General features: G+C 33.9%; 1 protein-coding gene across 1 annotated transcript in view; it reads right to left on the bottom strand.

Annotated features, from left to right (window-relative positions):
• LOC145673465 (lysosomal alpha-glucosidase-like) overlaps positions 1-20,620 on the bottom strand; it is a 140,936-nt gene that overhangs the window by 24,777 nt on the left and 95,539 nt on the right. Inside the window, exons 9-14 of the mRNA XM_081743186.1 lie at positions 18,183-18,360; positions 15,576-15,672; positions 13,583-13,821; positions 8,196-8,444; positions 4,355-4,471; positions 63-162 (exon numbers count right to left, since the gene is read on the bottom strand). Of these exons, the coding sequence (XP_081599312.1) occupies positions 63-162; positions 4,355-4,471; positions 8,196-8,444; positions 13,583-13,821; positions 15,576-15,672; positions 18,183-18,360 (980 nt within the window). The remainder of the gene's footprint in view (positions 1-62; positions 163-4,354; positions 4,472-8,195; positions 8,445-13,582; positions 13,822-15,575; positions 15,673-18,182; positions 18,361-20,620) is intronic.

Below are 20,620 nucleotides of genomic sequence, written 5' to 3'. Positions count from 1 at the left end.
CCCTGCAGAACTTTATGTATTCATATATTCATCTCATGAAGTTAAGTGAAGGGATCACTTACTTGGAACATATGGTGGATCATCGTATTCATTCTCTGGGCAAACAAGATCAGTGTCAATTTGTCCCTCGTTTGTTCCGAAGTTGGATGGCTCATTCATATCCTAAGGAAAGAAATATTTTATGTTCGTTTTCAGCGTAATGAAAGAAATACTACCTTTTATCTATACATCAGAGTTTGTATCTTATATTAACTTTTAACCGCTTAACGGATTAATCCGAATATTTATGTTTAGGGACGACATGTAAAACTGGATTAATCTGAGTTATTACGGTTATTTTATTTATTTATTTGTTTGTTTATTTTTACGTTCTTGTCTGGATTAACCCGAAATAAAGATAAAGAAAAGTGCACGGGGGAAATATTTACACGTGACTCAACCGTCTTTTGTTTTGGTTTCTTGATTTAACACCACTGGGCAGTGTATTACCTCCATAATAGTCTCATTTTTTTTAGTATTATCGCTACATTGCTGTTCTCTAATTTCTTTTCTTTCCTTCGGAAGTTTTGTACTTATATTACGACTCCATTGTTGAGTACATTTTGCTAACAACGAGCAATAGTGAAGCAGAAAATTTCAGTGTTGTTAGTGTAAATAAAAATAGTAATAGTGACAGCGAATTCGCTACAGATATTTTTTATCTTAATATTTCCAATTTGTACGAGGGTAAATAAAAATGTAAACGCAATTTATAAATTACGCTGAGGACGAAACGCAGAGGAACTGGCACAATGAAAATCTACATAAGGTAGTGTTAACACTTTTCTGGTGCGGTTGCAGCGTAATTCAAAAATTATCTTCACGTCTTTGTTTGAATTCGTATTACTACTAACTTTTACATTGTATTTGCTTCTATTAAATAAAAATAGCATATATTATGATAATATAGCCATTATATTATGACATATGGAACAGTATATGAATAAATACAGCATCTTCTGAGCTTACATTTTATTTCATTCTTACATATTTTTATTTTTGTTTTTCAGTGGCCAAAAAAAAAAAAAAATCGGGATAATCCAGAAGATATGTCGTAGCTTGTTTAGATAGCTCCATATTATTATTACACGAAACTTTTGCTTTGTTTCTGTTCAGCAATAAGTAAATAAGATGTTTCTGAATAGAGAATATTATTTTAGAGTTCAAATTCATTCTATTCTTACATTTCTTGTATTTTGAACTGTGCCCGAAATAACTCGGGATAATCCAGAAGGAGTTTTTTTGAGGAGCTATAACTTTCGAAATTTAGTTTTTAATGACAATTAACATGGAAATTCCATTTATGATAGATTTAAAATATGAAATAAAAAATATGACTTTTTGGAACGTTTTGTCTGCAAAAATGTAGACCGGGAAGCGGTTAATTCAAAACTTGCCAACAATTCTTAACTTGCAATGCACATACTGTATAAAATCATTCTTGCTAATAATCCAAAGTATTATTCTAGTGATTATTTTCTACAAAGTAGCCAGTATTTATATCAACGTAAGATAACATAAATTGTCTTACGTTAGTTTTCATTCTTTCCCTAGTTTTTTCATTTTGGTGGTAAAATTTATAGTTTACACCAGTTAAGCAGCAACACGCTAACACTCAACGCATAATTACCTGCTCCAAGTTTGTGCTAGATAATATTTTCTGGAACTATTTCGATATAACACGATGTCACCCGAAGCGTACGGTGGATAGTACAGAATATTCGCTCTGAGTTTATCTTTTCAGATTGGTTGAGGTATCAAGCTTCTTCCCAGCTTAACGTTAGAATATCGCAGTCACACGCAAGGATGTTTGTTAGGTAATTAAAATGTACTATTTTACTGAAACCAGTACATTATCAACAACACACAAGAAATACTCTTATGTATTATACTAACTCTTGTCGTTGATTAGAATACCAAAGGATTAATATAAATAAAAAATAGAAAGAGTTTATTGTTATCTTTTTACATGGAGGGCTGGTTCTACGGAAACTTCCCTAGAAAAAGTATATCTTAAGAGACACTATTTTAAACATAATATGCTATTATACTAGTTTTAGTAACGTTAAGGATAACCGAATAATAATAATAATAATAATAATAATAATAATAATAATAATAATAATAATAATAATAATAATAATAATAATAATAATAATAATAATAATAATAAACTATTAACCCTTTCAGGATTTCCACATTTTGAGGTAAATTTTAGACTTTCACTCAAAAAGCTACTGCTTCCTTACTATTTATCGTAGGATCATGGTTCATACCTCGTTTTTTTCACGATAGAGCATACTTTGCAACGGTACCACTAGCTTGTCCGTATTATACACCAGAAACGGGAAAATCGTGTTAAACCGGGAAATTTTTCGAAAATATCGAAATTTTTGCGCCCCTCTTGCCCGGGCCTGGATTCTCGAAGAGATCTGATTTTTTTAAAAAAATACCCTGTTACGTACATAATACGTGTGTAAAATGTCAATCTTGTATCTTGAAAACTAAGGTCGGAAGAAATTTTTGAAAATCTGGAGATGATGAAGTCTGGAGATAGATAGATAGATAGATACGTAGATATAGATGTAGAGATAGATATATAAATATACACTTCAAAAATGTACTGCGTCATTACTACTTGATCTATAGTCATGGTTCAAACGCAGTTTTCTTCAGTATAAAAAGCCATTTCCAATAGTACCACTCACATACCCGTATCATACACCTGAACCGGAAAATTCGGGAAAAGTCCGAGATTTTTTTTAAAATCTCGCCAAAGCAGTTTGCCGCTCTGGGTTGGTCCTGGGTTCACGTAGGGATCTGATTTAAAAAAAAAAAAACAATACGTTGTTATATACATAATACGTGTGCGAAATTTCAATCTTGTATCTTGAAAACAAAGGGGAAAAATTGTTGAAAATCTGTATTTAGGCCCTATATACATATGTATACTGTATACCTATTATAAGAATTTACTGCGTCATTACTATTTGGTCTAAATTCATGGTTCCAACGTTATTTTCTTCAATATAACATGTCCTTTTCAACGGTATAACTCACATATCCTTATCATACATCTGAACCGGATAAATCGGGAAAAACCGGAAAGTTTTCTGAAAAATCACCCCTTCCGAACACTTGCGCCCCTCGGGCCCTGTCCCGGTTTCACGTAGGAATCTCAAAAATTTTGAGAAATATCCAATGGTATACACAATCCGTATGCAAAGTTTCAATTTGATATCTTAAAAACTAAAGGCATGATTCTTTTAAAATTGGTCTTAAGAAAAAAAAACACCCCTCCGCCCCCACTTGGCGCCACCAAGTTGACCATCCGGCTCCAAGACGCATCTGGGATGTTCTTTGGTCCATCTTTGACTTGACCAATAAAAGAAACCTGTCTTAAATACCTGTTATAGAACCTAAATAAGCGGTCAAAGACGATACTACGCCATGGTAACAAAAGTTACCAAAAATTCTAAAAGGGTTAATCAGATTCAGTAAGAACGTACAAGTTTACAGTATGATTGTCAGAAATTAAGTTTGAACTACAAATATTTTTTTAACTAATATATTTGTCATATACTTCAATTACTTTATGCCAGACTTTTGGCGCCCCAGGCAATGTACATATTGCACAAAGAGTAAATACGGTCCTGATTATATGAGTCAATTATTCTACATCTTTCCAATAAATCACTTTTATGCAAAGCTACAATTTTCTACAGATACAAACTAGTATTTTTTTTAAAAAAAATCTGAAACTTCTATAACACAAAAGTTCGAAAACAAACTTTTTTTTGACAACGGTCTTAACACATTGAACACAGTATCTATATCGTCATATAATCCAGTGTTAAGCAATGTTTATACGGTATATCTAGAGATATATAACTAGAGAGAGAGGGGGTAGGGGGGACCAAAGGAGAAAAATACTTTAGGCAGGCTTACCGAATTTATTAAAAGCAACTATGACAGGCAGATCCTTCGTTCGTTAGACTAGTAATCATTTCGGGCTGGATAGAACTTTCGGAATAGATAGGTTTGGCCCACATGCCGTAGTTGGCCTATCACTACATTTTACATTACATTTGCCTTCAATTTACCAATTCGTTTTTCGTATCAATACAAGGTGTAAGACTTAAATTATTGTCAGTTATTGTTAAAAGAAGATATGTTTCCCTATGTTTAAATGTCACATGACCGATTCAATTTCATGTTAACTACAGAACCTTTGCTATAAACATATCAGATGCATAATTAAATAATACAAGCAAATGGTTGAATCATTAAGGGTAATGAATTCATGTTTACTCACAATCCAAAGTCCATCGAAGGCCACAGTGTTATGGAATATGCTAATTTCGTTGATCCAAAAGTCTCTAGTCGTTGAATTGAAGAAATCTGGGAAAGCAACAGGCTGGGCAGGCCACACCTAGATAAAGTAAAAAAAGTAGTTTATTCCCTTCAAGTATTGTATAAACCAATAACGGATAACAAAATAAAAATTGAAAATTTAGAGAATATTTCCTGTTACGAACTGTACTTGCTAATGTAGCATACTTGAAACGATTGTTGAGAGCATGATGTGACAATGGTGCCGGTGCGGTATAATGGAATGGTCTTAGGTTTTAGGCCGATGATTATGCAGCCTCTCTACTCTAGATAGCATGGACATTTTTAAATTCTTCGGTCTTTCGTGTTTTTTATCAATGTCGACTCCAGTAAAGATTTAACACAATCAGAAAAAGTTGAATAAGTGCGTACAAAAAAGTGGTAGAGCTCCCAGCTGTGGTACGAGGAGCCCTAAGTTCGATCTCAGGACATGTGACTTTTGTGATTGATCACATCGTGTTCGTGGGTTTTCTTGGAGTTTTCTCGTTTCCTCCCACATTCTTATCACTCTAATTCGTTCATAATCATTTAATTCTTTAATCGTATGCTTTCCTTGGTTTGATGAGCATATTGTTGGAACGTTAAATTTAAGAATTCATTTCAGAAACAACAAGTAAGTATATCCTATTACTTGAACAATTACCAACAATGGAATGTTTTCCCGTGCTTTTTCCTTTTAATAACTTAGGAAACAAAGAACCAATTTAAATAGAATATTCGATAACTCACAGATAACTATGTTCTCCCTACGTCAATTACTCGGCGTTATTAATAATCATCGTGAGTATTGTTATCACGAGCAGGTTATTTCCAGAATATTGAGGATGTTCATGTATTGTGGTTTTGTGTTAGCACAATCGTTTTAGGGTGTATTAAAGTCGTCCCTCATTTATCGATCATGTTCCTTAGAGTACAATTCCTTCTAAACAAATTTCTTTTCATCTTTTTTCACAATACTTCCTCATTACTTTACCGGTTCATCCATGTAAGTTTCTCCACTTTTGTTCATTCTCACTTTCTGAAGACCTCTACATTTCTTATATCATCGTTTCGTAATGATCACGGTTTGTGCACTATTTGATAGCTCTTTTCTCGTAACTTATTCTGCGGATCATAAAATATGCTTTTCTTCCTTTGGAATTGATTCCTCCTCCATTCCTGTTCTTGATTTTATTTAGATCTACTCTTCACGTCTTTCAGTTCATATTTTAGCTTTTCAGTGATAATACCAAGATAACGAATCCTCTTCACCTTTTGTACTTTCCCTCTCAATCCTCTGTAGTTGTTGGGATTGCAGGCAGTTATACTTTTGTCTCGACGTTATTCAATTTTAATTTACATTCTTGGTAGCTTTTTCACATGTTCTAATTCCCTCCTGATTTTCAATTTAGGCCCCATTTGAAAATGAATAACCTAACCTTCAACTCCTATCAGACTTCATTTTCAGTAGTTAAATCCTTCTTCACCATTCATTCTGAGTGTCTGTTGAAGGATGACAAACAACACTGAGTTCAAATTTATACTTTTACTTAAAGTAATTAAGAAGAAAACATGAACTACCTGCATATATTATTGTGGGATGACTGTATGGTTGCCACCTAAGTGTGTGACAACTAACATAATTCCTTTACTTTAAAGCTTCGAAGTTTGTGACCCCCTTTGAGTAGTTTATTGTAAATGTCTTGTACAAGTTATACATGAAATTGGAATATTTTCACTAATGAGAAATTGCATAGCATGTTAAATTGAGAGTATACGGTGCCATAATAATAATCTTACATTGATAGACAACTGCTAAGGGACAAATGCATATTGACTCGTAACTTTTGTTTACACGGCTCGATGTCTGCGTTTTGTTGTAATATTCCAGTAAACGGCAATGTGAGCCGTTTCGTGCTCCGTTTTGCCCATCAATAGCAGTAAGCCTACTCTGTGAGCTTTGTTAGGAGGATGAGTGAGGTTGTGTTACTCACAAGACACAGTAAAATACGGTAGAGGACACTGTTAACGCAATGCTGTTGTACAAAGTGAATAGCTTGTTGGAAGGTGGCGGGTCAGCCTCTACAGTGTTTATCGTGTATATTTGTGCAAACTGATGTGAGCTGTCTGCATCATCTTCTGTCTATATTTTCACTTATGACATCCGCTCCATATAGTCCAACAGAACTGCCGGTGGATCTCTGACGCCAACAGCTTCTTGGTCGTACCTTGATTCGGCGGGAGATCGTACCACAGTTCTCTCACCACTATCTCCACACAACTTCGATCACCCCAGGTAATGGCTACGTGTTCTTCCTTGACTCTTACACAAGTGCACAAGTGCATTCTGCTCTGACCACTCTTGTTATTGTGGAGGATTTTCAAAACTCACTTTCCGGATGCACATTTTCCAAACCTATTTGAACACAGTGTTCCAAAATCATATATAGTTTAGTATCATTTCAAGTAGCCTTAACTAGTTGCTTTGAATCGTTAATTTCTTCTTTAGATGAAATAACCAAAAAAATATGACATATTAAATCATAAGTTACTCGTAGAAATATCTCAAAATCATTTATTTATTTTATTTTATTTGGTATTTTAAGTTTAGCGTTTTATTCAGCAGCGAGGCTATATGAGACGTGGACCTACAGTTTAACGTGGAATTCGAATCACATGAGCTCCCGCCGCTTTATTTCATTTCAAGGGATTTATGTGAAGTATTAATTGCATACAAAATCCTTACCTTCATATGTATATTTCGTTTTATCAGTTTAAAAATTAGATTTCAGACATCCTGAGAACAATTCGTCCCGAATATGAAACTTAGAAGGTTTAAACTGAGAAATAACAAACGATTATAGTACCAGTAAAACAATGTCCACGCTTGGATAAATTTCTAATTGCGTAGTTTATACTAGTTTGAGGATGCTGAACCAAATGAAACTATTTTCAAACATATCGTTCATGAGGTCATGAGAAAAATAACCTCAAACTTAGGATCTGTGAAGTACCATTTATGTCAATAGTAAAAGTGTCCATGCCTGTATATATCTGTATTGCGCTTGTTATACTGTTTCGAGTAAGGTGAATTCCAATGGAACTACTTTTAAACATATACGTTCATGGGATGCCTAGAAAAGTGATCTCAAATATGAGATATAAATAGGTATAACTACGAAAATATGAAGTAATTTTTCCTCGTAACTCTATGGACGATCTGTCTGGGAATAGTTCCATAGGATTCCGGATACTCGAAGTAGCATAAAAAGCGCAATCAGAAATATATCTAAGCATAGAAATTTTTACCACTGACATAAGGATACCAAAATTATCCTAAATTTGAGGTCGTATTTTTTTCGTGATTCCAAGAACGGATATGTTTAAAAACAATTTCATTGGATTCAACATCCTCAAATTAATATAAAAAGCTCACTTAAATTTTTTAAAAAGGGTTGGCACTTTTGCTGGTAGCATGGTCGTTAGTTCTTTCTATATAAATCAGGACAGCTGTTCATACTGTCTCTAGCGTGATAATAAGTAGGACCTAGTGAAATCTCTCTGTTCTCCTCCGTCTCCTCGCCTCTTTCTTACTTTACATCTCTATCAGAATCCCCTTCTATGGCTATGAAATAACTGCTTTTAATCATTTTTTTTTTCATGCTTTGCCTTCAACTAGAGAACGTTTACTTCCTGAAGAAACCTCTCAGTATAAAATTATATAAACTCTAGGGAGGACCGAATGGAGCAACTTTAACTTTTCAGAAAAGAATTACTGAACTCACCCTTCCAAACATAATTTCTCCTCCCTGGTCCTCAGGGAAACGTATATACACGTCAGCTTCAAGACCTCTTGTAAACGGTGGGTAACTTTCTACTGGGCGGTTGGGAAGTGCGGGATCTACGATTAAGACAAATCTTAATCCCTCTGGATGGCTTCTGTTGACAAACCCAGGTAAGTCTCCAAAATTATCTTCATCCAATGACCAATCGCCGTGATTTATCATATAGTCACTGTCCACGTATTGGATGTCCTGTGAAATAAATAATGAGAATAATAAAGAAGGGCATATACGAAGCATATCTGTACATTGATTTTCTAAACCTAACTACCGTTACTGGGTGCACATGCTGACTTATTGTTTTGTTATAACCTCAGCCATGCACGAAACTTCTGTATATAATTGAGAGGCTCGGAGAAATATATATGAAGTATAATCGTATATGGAAGATTGTGTGCATCTAGCTGTGTATATTAGCAATTTCGCTTGTGTGTGTCTATTTTGTCCCCTTTCCCTTGAAAAAAAAATACTCGATCGTTTCTGTGCAAAAGTAAATAAATTTGTGTGCTATGACGAATATGGACGTGGAAACAGTCCACCACTTTGCCTTTTCTAGTAAATCATTGAAGCTCATTTCGTCCTGGGATTTATTAAAATAAGGAAATACATATATTTCACGTAATGCATGATCTGCTACCACAACTATCATATCGTAATGATCGTACTTCTTTTACTTGTTTCAATGACTCAAGTGTGCTTTCAATGAACATTTAAGTAAATTTGATAGTTCATATGAGATTTAAGGAAATTTTGCTTTTATTTCCCCATCAAAAATATCTTTCCTTCTGGTGTTTCGTTTCCCACTGCCATTCATAAGTAGACAAATTTCAATTACTATTTAGTACATTACATCAAATTTAAAGAACTGTCAAAACTGGATGTATTTATTGTATGGAATTTAAGCCAAGTTTAATTTTACGAAAGCAGTATTTAGGAATGCACATGAGTCGAGTCGAGTTGATTCGAGATTTAAACTTGTCTCCACTCGAAAATATGTTTGGGGTGCGAGGTGGCTCAGTGGTGGAGCGTTCACCTCCGGTGCTTGGGGTCCCTGGTTCGATCCCAGCTCGCGCCGTGTGGACTTTGTGGTGGACAAACACCGTGCTCGTGGGTTTTCTCGGGGTTCTCCCGTTTCCTCCCATTTTCTTCATTCCACAATTTCATTCATTTCTCACATCACCGTCTCCTTTAACCTAACTGACATAACCGTGTGACGTAAAATTTAAAGGTTTAATTTCATCTCATTTTCGAAAATATATTTCTGTCTCGACTCGTCTCTCGACTCAATTCGAATTCGAGACGAGACGTCTCGAAATTTGAATCGAGACAAAATATATGAGTTAAAATGTACGCACACATGAGCCAAAACATTATGACTACCTACCTAATTTTCAGTATGTCCACCTTTGGCACGGATAACAACGGTGACGCGTCTTGGCATGGATGCAATGATCCTTGACAGTCGCTGGAGAAAGTTGCACCACATGTGCACACACAGGTCACCTAATTCCCGTAAATTCCGTGGAGGGGGGCGATGCGCTCTGACGTCACGTTCAATACATATTTCTTTTATGTTGGGAACCAAAACCGTAACTACTGTATGTAGTTTATAGTTTTATAATTTAGTGTTTGCAAAAATCCTGTTGAAAAATACCTATCTATATCCGTGAAAGGTACCTATCTGTACTAGTTCTTGGCACTCAAGCAGTCCATTTATTGTATTTATGTAAAATAGTCTCGTATCACAATATGTGATGTACAACAAATGTTACATTATACAGGGTGTCCAATATACAATGCAACCTGGAGTTTGGGGTAGTAGAACTTTTGAACCTGAAGTGATACACAAATAATGGTTATACCAAAATGAAGCCTAGTTCATGCACATATTTATAAACTTGGAAGCAACGATTGAAGTACACGAAGAACCACACAGTGTTGCCAGATGTAAACGAAGGTGTAAACAATTTATTTTATTTTATTTTTTTTATTTTTTATTTTATTTATTTTATTATTATTATTATTATTATTATTATTATTATTATTATTATTATTATTATTATTATTATTATTATTATTATTATTATTATTATTATTTTGCAAAACAGGTAAATTGACTCATAACTCATACTATAGATGTTCTGTCATTAATTTTCAGTTTGCTTAGTTGGAGTAGCATGCAAAATATGGAGCAGAAAAAAGAATTTTTCATTTCTACCTATAACTAATCGGATGAGGCTTCTGTAAGGGGGAACTAGGGAAATCGTAGTTTTCATAAGTTAACACTCTGAATTGACAACACTGCTGATGTTTCAGTGCATCGAAAGGTTTGTTAAGGATCTGCCTACATCATACAATTCCTGAAAATATTTAAAAACAAACTTTGAAATTATCATGATAAAATGTTTCCTTGCATGCACCCGGCAACATTGCTTTTCATTTCTATGGGGCTATTTAAAGCAAGAGGTATACAAGAAGAATTCTCGAACTATCCAAAACCTGGAAACGAACAGCCGCAGTGCCAATGAGAACATTAACACTTTTAATCTTCGTAAAGTTGCTGCCAACCTGGTGAAACGTGTGAACTAGTGTTTGAGTCAAAACAGGGGACAGACACTCTCAGTATCCACTGTAGAGCTGGTAACTCATTTCTGATAGTAGCAGTGTTGCCGGGTGCATATAAGTAAACGTTTTATCATAATAATTTCAAACTTTTTTTTTCATTGTTTTCAGGAATTGAATAATGTAGACAGATCCTTAACACACCTTTTGATGCACTGAAACATCAGCAAAGTTGCCTATTGAGAGTGTTAATTTATGAAAACTACGATTTCCCTAGTTTTCCCTTACAGAGGCCTCATCCGATTAGTTATCGGTGGAAATGAAAAATTCTTTTTTCTGCTCCATAGTTTCCAAGCTACTCCAACTAAACAAACTGAAAATTAATGACAGTACATCCATACGTATGAGTTATGAGTCAATTTACATGTTTTGCAAAAAAATTGATTTATACCTTCGGTACATCTGGCAACACTATGTGGTTTTTCGTGTACTTCAATCGTTGCTTCCTAATTTAAAATTTTTGCATGAACAAGGCTACATTTTGGTATAACCATTATTCGTGCATCACTTCAGGTTCAAAAGTTCTACTATCCCAAACTCCGGATTGCATTTTACTTTAGACACCTTGTATATTACCCTAACTCGTGATGTGGTACAACACACTAAATCCTCAAAATAGTTGGGGAAGCGAATAATCCAAAAGTTATGTAGCTCTATTGCGTTCATGGGAAGGAAAGCGCAATAATTATAACTATCCTTAATTACTATAGACTGCCAATTGCTCATTCAGAGAATTTATGAAGTTCACTTTATCGCAATAGTTTTACACAAACTAGATAATCTATTATTATTATTATTATTATTATTATTATTATTATTATTATTATTATTATTATTATTATTATTATTATTATTATTATTATTATATTTGAAGTACAATCAAATATCACGACATTAATTATTAGTTTTAATTAACTGAATTGAGCTGAAAATTAAATCTTCATCTCGTAACATTAACTATTAAGTTTATGCGTTTTGTACCTTTCTAAAGTAATAAATGCTGGAATTGGTTTCAAGGCTGTTTCTGAATTAATACATTCTTCAAAGTAATATTAAAAATTATAGAAAGATTTTCGAGACATTCGAGTCGAGTCGATATTTTTACGAGCAGTCGCGACTCAACTCCTGTCTCGACTCGAAAATTCGAATAGAGAAATACGTTTGTCTCGACTCATATCGAATTTTACAAAGTGTGTCTTGACTCGAATTCGAGTCGAGTCGAGTCAAGATTCGAGACATGTCTCGACTCATATGCATCCCTAGCAGTATTCGTTTATTACATTTTGTGATATTCGTAAAATGAATTCAATCTATGATCAAATTCAATATTTAAATAACTAATTAAAAATAGTGATGTAAGTAATGAAAATTGAGAGTCAATATTTTTTTCTTTTTTGTCAGAACGCAATTCGCTTCTGCCACTTGAAAATGTTACATCTTATTGATTTCGATTTTTGTGTTCAGAGCGGAGATAACTTGGTCCACGAAAACTTGACCTATGATCCACTGACCCACTACCCACCATGACCCACGACCCACTGTTCCACCACCCAGCATCACCCACTATGTCTCACGACCCATCATGACCCACGACCCACCTCCCATCGTGATCCACTCATGAGATACTAAATTATTCTTTAAAAAATTTGGACCCCTCCTCCCCATTTGGATATGTAAATTTTATTATAATGAAAGCGACATGATAACATCCCAGTTGGAATTAGGAAGTAACTATATACCAAAAATCATTTCATTTGACTTCGATATTTGGCCGTGATTATCACGCACACATAGTTACATTCATTTCTTATGTAATAATTCATGTATTGGAGTTGATTCAAAAGTACATTTTTTCCAGTAGTCAGCTCCTCAAAAAACGCAGGGACTGTCTCCCGAAATCCCATTAGTAAGTCCTATTGCTATTATTACAATTATAAATATCAATATCCGAAACTGCCTGTAGTTCTTTTTCCATTTACATGATAGATATACTTATCTCAAGTAAGTAAATAGAAACAAATCAAACAGGATGAAAGATGGAGGCCTTTAAAGTAAAACGTAGACAAATTCACCAGTGTTCAGAAGATGCTCTCCACAATGCACTGTCGGGGCCGCTGTGGCTCAGTGGTAGAGCGTTCACCTCTGGTCCATAGGGTCTCTTGATCAATCCCAGCTCGCGCCAAGTACACTTTGTGATGACAAACACCGTGCCCGTGGGTTTCCTCGGGGTTTTCCGTTTCCTCCCACTTTCTTCATTCCACCATTCCATTCATTTCTCATCGGCCTAAACGTGGGACGTAAAACTCAAAGATTTAATTTCATTTTTACAATGCACCGAGCAGTACAATATACTAGGTGGGTTAGAGTGGGTCACAGTAGTTCACGTCCTGTAGACCCACGACCCACTGATCTACTCACAAATCTCGACGCACTTGATCCACGACCCACTGACCTACTCCATCTGTAGTTCAGAAGTGCTGATTTTAGTTACAATGACCTATTTTTGTTTATGTGGCAGACAAAAAGATTAAATTTGTCAACTAGTTTTGTTGACTGAATTTTTCTTTTGACAAAATTTCAACACCCATCTCTTGAATCTGGCCCATTCAAGAGATTCTGTCATTTGATACTGTACATTCACCGCAAACATATTTATTCAAAATTATATTCTAAAAGATAATTTCATATATAGTGGAAATAAAACTTACTTGTGGAACACCACATGATCGTGTTCTGTTAACCATAAATTCAATTTTTGTGATATTATTTGCACCCCAACGGGAAAGTTGGTATCCTAAGCCCCAATATGGTGGTAAGTATGGCTTGCCCACTAATGAAGTATACTGAGAGATAACATCTTCGGGAGTTGGTCCCAAAAAGATGAAAATATCTAATATGCCACCAATTGTTCTATACGTAATAGCAGGATCGTCGGTTAATTGATATTCTGAAATGAAATAAAAGTAAAATTAAAAATAGTAAATCTCAGTTAAACCATTGATAGAATAATTTTCAGAAATTGTTATATGTGTTTACAAGTTAATTGCCATGTAACTGATAAGTGAAATGTTAAGAACTATCATCTATAAAACCGATAGTTCAGAGAGTTGGACATTAGGGAAGTTAGAGAAGAAATATTTAGAGAGCTTCGAAATATGGTGTTGGAGGAAGAAGGAGAAGATAAAATGGACAGAGAGAGCAACAAACGAAGATGTTTTAAAACGAATAGGAGAGAAGAGGCGCTTCTCTCCACCATCCTTCGTAGGAAGGCCAATTGGATTGGACACATCTTGCGAAGAAATTTTCTTCTTCATACCGCCATAGAAGGAAAGATGGAAGGAAAGCGAGGCACGGGAAAAACTAACTGATGAATGATTTCAAAAGTAGAAGAAAATATTAGGAGTTAAAAGAGAAACGTGAAAGTAACATTTCCAGGCCCAAATCTAAAATTGAAAAAAAGAAAACTCATTAGTCCCAGGACTAAGTATTTGGAGCCATTAGACCTGTACATAAGTTTAATTTTACATTTGTTCACTTGAACATGCTAATTGCTTCTACTCTCGAATATGATGTATCATTATGTTGTCGTATGCATAGAAATCTAATGGCATAATTTTAAAGAATGTTTAGGGAGTATGGTTGACTAAAAACTCCTTTTTATATGTATTCTATCTGTCTGTGTATGTGCCCAGAAGGCACAAAATCTGAAGAACTTCTTAGTGGATATCCATCTTGGTCAGAATGTAGAGAATCAGAAGGTAGGAATCGAGTTTGTTGATCACACTGATCCATCCATTTGATTCCAAGATATAGACAATCAAAACTTGGTTCGTCATTTATTAATATGCTAGTAATTATGGATGTTATCCATGCTTGATAGACTACCCGCAGTGCTGTTAAGATTAACATGTTAGTATAACGTTCAGAATGCAAAATACGAATCTGTCCGTTGAATACAACCCTAAAATAAAACTAAATAATATTCTACTGGACAAATCTAAATTTAAATATTTTCAATTTCCAAATATTCATTCATCTCAAAATATAATTTATTTGATTTAAGGTAAAATACTGTGTTTTAGGCTAGACTTGGTAAAATTTAGATTGTCAAGGAGTTTATTTTAGGGAAAGCAAACCAAATTTCTTGGCATGGTGCACTAAGACACGATTACTTGTTCTAACAAAGAAAAAGAGACAGAGAGAAACTAGGATAATGCATGCCATATGCTGAGAATTCATATTATAATTATCGATTATTGTGACACATTATTGATAAGCATTACTGGTAGTGAATTAGTTTTCAGTTTAACATTCGTTGATCTCGTTAACAGAAGTTTTACTAAGAAGAACAAACAAAAAAGTTCAAATATGGTCGTTAAACTTGCGGTAAAGAACATACATAGGTTCATTTTCTTTAAATGCAGAACTTGAAGCCAAAACATAAATATAGGAAACTTAAGATTATACTCTTCGGTACTACCTTCTGATAACCGAACATCTATATTATTTGTGAAAAAGAGTCATATTTCCAGGAACATCTCGTAGAACTATATTAAGGTACGCAAATTTCAGTCCACTATTAGATAACGTGAGCTTTAGCCTTGACCTTCTCTGTTTCTGTTCATTGGTGATTATTTCTTCTACTCTGATTTTTAAAATCTACTCTTTTAGCTTTCAGAATATACAATACACAGAACTCACCCATTGCATGGCTGTTTAAGAATAGAACACCATGAGCACTGCCATCATTCTCAATGACCTCGTAGAAAGGATGGACTCCATAAAGATTTACTACTCTCTGAAAGTACAAATTGGAAAGGTTGTTATTTTTAAGAAAAAGAAACTTTAAGTTCAGAGGGTAGTAAAAGATTTTGTAAAATATTTTTTAAAAATTTTAAACTACACTATTTGCCTTTAGGACACTTATGTTTTGTGTCAATAAGTAGAAAAGTATATGACAACAAATTATTTTTCTGATTGCAAAGTATAAAGTAAGTTAATCACAAAAAATAAATATACTGAATCAATCGGATTAATATTTCTTAAAGGGAAAAGTGGAAGCATTTGGTTTCTACGATCAAAATTTAGTTAAAATACACAAATCAATTTTCGAACACCCTTTTACCATTTTGATAATTACTTCCTCAATATTTACGTGACACTACTCATTTTAGGTCATAAGTACTAAATAAGGCTTCATTGTAAAATTAGAACTACAGTATTTTTGCTTCCTTTGTTTAGATAATCTGATGTTTAGATTATGACTAACTGAACTGATGTCTGCGAAACAAATTAAGGTAATAACTGTATGAAAGAGTTATAAATAAGTTTTTTGAAATTCTACGAACCTACATATTTTTGTTTTTAAAAAGATTTTATATAGTAACATGTTCCATATGGTAACATTGGGGGATCCGTCTCCTTTAGCCTAACCGGCATAACTGTGGGACGTAAAACTTAAAGATTTCATTTCATATGGTAACAATGGGAACTATATGAGACAATATGATATATTTCTGTATTGAAGTGACTGATAGCGTAACTTGCAGGTATTGATTGTATTATATTCACAATTTAAGATACTGCTTCTGAAAAATATTAGCATAATTATTACATATAGTACATTATTTATTAAGTCTAGAGTAATATTAACGTTTAACGGAAAATAATGTCCAAAGAAGTGACAAGTACCAGGCGAACACCTAGAAATTTTGGTTGGGAGGGGTCCTAACTTTGGGGGGATACTACAAGCCAGTACGCCTCTGTAGCATTGAACGGGTATTATTCTACACTTGGAAAAGACAATAAGTAATTATAAAATACTTCCATCTATATTTTCAGAAAGAATGACAGAACTAGATTGTTTTTATAAGAGAAAGAGTACAGATGAAGTGTAAGATTAAATGTTCATGTTAAAACAAGCATTTCCCGGTTAAACAAGTATAGTATTTTGAGAAAGTGTACAAATGTATGTTGAGTTTGGAAGTTTTTGCAAGGGACTCTGTACCCGGCAACCCCCCGTAGGTGCGCCCTCGAGTATATATATTCAATATTGATATTCTCTGTCATATATATATGTATTACGGTAAATCAAAGTGATGATTAAAAAATAATATAGTATTATCACTTTAATTGACCACTGACAGTGCTCACCATGAATAAAGGACACTTAATTAGATACATACATGGTTATTGTGGTGAATATCGGTCTAAACATCGAGATATGGTCACTGGAATTTTTTTTTTTGGGGGGGGTTGTAAACATGAGTTGAGAAAGATTTTTATTTAATATTTAGAGGCCTGAGATTTTGGAAATAACAACTTCAGAAATACTGTGTTTAATATTGAAACAAATGAGGAGTTAGGAGTGATAAAACTCCTAACAATGTAAAATCAATTATTGGACAGAATTAAATGATATATAGGTGAAACTATGTATGAAACTCATCCGTAGCTTTCGACAGAAGGAAGGAAAACTTTTTTCTTTGTAAGTCTTAACATTGAGGTTGCACGAAAATCATGTCTTTTATTGAGATGGTACCAGTACTTGAACATAGCCTCGTTACGCTCTTCATTATCACACTAGCAAGTTGATGGAGGCTAATGAGACATAGCCTAAAAGTATAATTAACTCTTAAATTTATAGTTTTATTTAATTGAAATTTTCTCGAATGGAAGGCTATATCAGTCGATAGACCACAGGCTGAGCAAAATAACATGCCTGAGGGGAAATATTGATATGTTGTTATTAGAAAAAAAGAAAGAGAGAAAGAAAGAAAGAAAGAAAAAGAAAAATATGCTTTTGTGACGCTATAAAACGTGGCGCTCATTGACAATAATAATTGACAATGTTTATATAACTTAACAAAATTATTGAAGTGCATGAGATCGCATCTATTATTGTTCATATTTCCCGGACACTGAGAAATTCATTTATCCACTCCTTTCCTTGTAACAGTACAGGAAATATTCCAACCCTCTTTAACTGATAATTACATTCGCATCGCTATAAGGAAAAAGAACTAACACTGTGTTTGTCCGAAAATTAGATAATTTTTTATAATATTATTTGTCCAAAAGACACAAAACCTATTGATAAAAAAATAACACTTAAGTAATTACCCATACAAAAATAACTATGATACATAATGTAGCCCATTTGCAGCCTTGCAACTACTGGAAGATATTTTGGGATTAGGGCTTATAAGATATTACGTACGTAATTGCAATCTAAAAAAAATATGGGTTGTTCTCTGGTTAGGTCTTATTTTCGAGAAAAGACAGTAAATAGTGTAGCTGAATACGTACGTCTACAGGTGGGATCTCGTCTCGTGTAAATAGAGGCCAAGTGGTTCCGTCCAACTCTCTTCGGAATCTCAGATGAGTATCTTCTCCAAGACCATAGATGTTGTTAGAAGCTAATCTTGTGGTGATTGTCAACAACTGATTGGCAATGGTTAAACCTCCAAGGTCAGTATTGAAAATGCTGCAACAACAGAGAAGAAAGTTGAAGATTTTCTACATTTCAAGTTTTATAAAATGGTTCATCATTATGTAATAAAGAGCAACCTTAATATTCTCTGTCATATATATGTCAACCAACCAATGTATTAAATCAAAGTGATGATTTTTTTTTTTTAAATAGTATAGTACATAATTTTAATTAACCATTGAAAGTTTAATAGTCAACGTTAAATGTTTAATGCTCAATGTTTATCACAATACTCAGCTATGGTATTATTCACCATGCATAAATGGACAGTTAATCAGACACTTACATGGTTGTTGTGATGAATATCGGTCTAAACATCGAGATATGATCACTGATAACAAATGATTTTTTTTTTTTTTTGAGTAGTTAACATGAGGCGAAAAACATTTTTATTTAACATTTAGAGACCTGAGATTTTGAAAATAAGAAATTCAGAAATACTGTATTTAATATTGAAACAAATTATGAGTTAGGGGTGATAAAACTCCTAATAATATAAAATCAATCCATGTCAAAGATATTCAATGTAAGATTTTACATAAACATAATTGTGCAGTAATCTCATGATTTTAACAGAATTTCAAGTTTAGAAACCTAAATAATAATTACCTTTTGATCAATATAGCTTACTTTTCAAACGAATAGGTCGAATACAACCAATATCTACGAACAGAATATCACTGAGTATCAAGGAATATCAATAATAAGAACACAACCATATATATGCGTTTGCGTGTGTTTGTGAAGGGTAAACGTTTAAAAGAAACTAGTACTAAACCGAAATATAATAAATTAATTAATATAATGAATTTATATAAAGTGTTTAACTGCATTTGGCAGTTAAGTAACCATAAAAGAAATCCAAAACTCTGGCATTGATAAACGGGTTAAAGCAAAATAAAGAATGAACAACAATCGAGCCTCAGTATTCACTAGTAAGAAATGACCCAAAAGTAGAAAAGAGATTTCCAAATTTCGAGTTGTTGCAATACGAGGTAAGAACTTAAAAAAAAAAAAAAATCCCTGAAGCTAATATTTCCAGGTCTCCACAAACATATAAGCTTTCCTCATTCTCTTCCCTTTCTTTCCCTTGCACAGCAAGAATTCTTGGAAAAGTCGATTTCCATACCCCCAAAATTCAAACATTTTAAAAGAATAAAGACAACGTTGGCGAATACAGCTGTATGTAGGAACTGGTTAGTGACATATTTTATTTTGAAATAGAGTACATGGAAGGTAATTATTATTTGTTCGGAGAAAAAATTACAAATATCAAAGTAGCAAAATAGAAAAAAAATGAAATGAAATCTATCAGTTTTACGTCCCACGATTATGCCTGTTGGGCTAAAGAAGACGGTGATTATGAGAAATGGATGAAATGGTGGAATGAAGAAAGTGGAAGGAAACAGGAGAACCCCAAGAAAACCCACGAGCACGGTGTTTGTCCACCACAAAGTCCACACGGCGCGATCTGGGATCGAACCAGGGACTCCAAGCACCGGAGGTGAACGCTCTACCACTGAGCCACCGCACCCCCTTAGTACCAAAATAGATTGTCGGAAGTCTTTGGGGCGGAACTTCCCCCTGTCACCCCTTCCCTAGGCCACTCGTTCCAGTTGATAGTCCTTTCGGAGTCTAAGAAAGGGAAGAATAATATGAAAATCAATATTAGGTTTGTGGGAACAACAGCCTTCACTAGATAACTTGTAACAGGAAAGGATGTACTTGCAATCCCTCGTTTATGCAGCTATATATACTGTCTTAGACTTCAATCAGAAGTAAAGACATTTATGTTCAATGCACAAAGTTCAAACTATGTTCGTTTTCTATGAAACTGACATATTATCAACATTCAAATACTCGTACTAGTTGTTAAGTTAGTAGTAAAACAATCTACCTCACTTCTCTTTTCTTTCCTACTAATTTATTAGTTCTTATTAATAGAATATTTTGTCATAAATTGCTTAAACCTATACTATCTCCATTGGTTTAATTGCCGTTAGAATATCTATCAAAATCAATAGTGGTTAATCTCGAATACACCACGTGGTAGAATGCATATGTAGAATATTGAATGTGTCATCTCCTCAGTTATTGCATACGCAAAATTGTGTAGTTTTCATCCTTTCTCTCATTTCGTGTTGAGCAGTTCTGTTTAGTATTAACTTACTTAGTTCCCAAAAATATAGATAACATTTATCTTTTATGTGCGACATTTAGGAAATATGGGATCGTTGAATAAGATCAGGGGATA

This window comes from Thermobia domestica, chromosome 16, assembly GCF_964235325.1.
Source record: "Thermobia domestica chromosome 16, izTheDome1.hap1.1, whole genome shotgun sequence".
NCBI classification, from domain to species: domain Eukaryota; kingdom Metazoa; phylum Arthropoda; class Insecta; order Zygentoma; family Lepismatidae; genus Thermobia; species Thermobia domestica.
The sequence above is the reverse complement of the archived record's forward strand: the minus strand, read 5'-3'. Positions and strand labels throughout refer to the sequence as shown.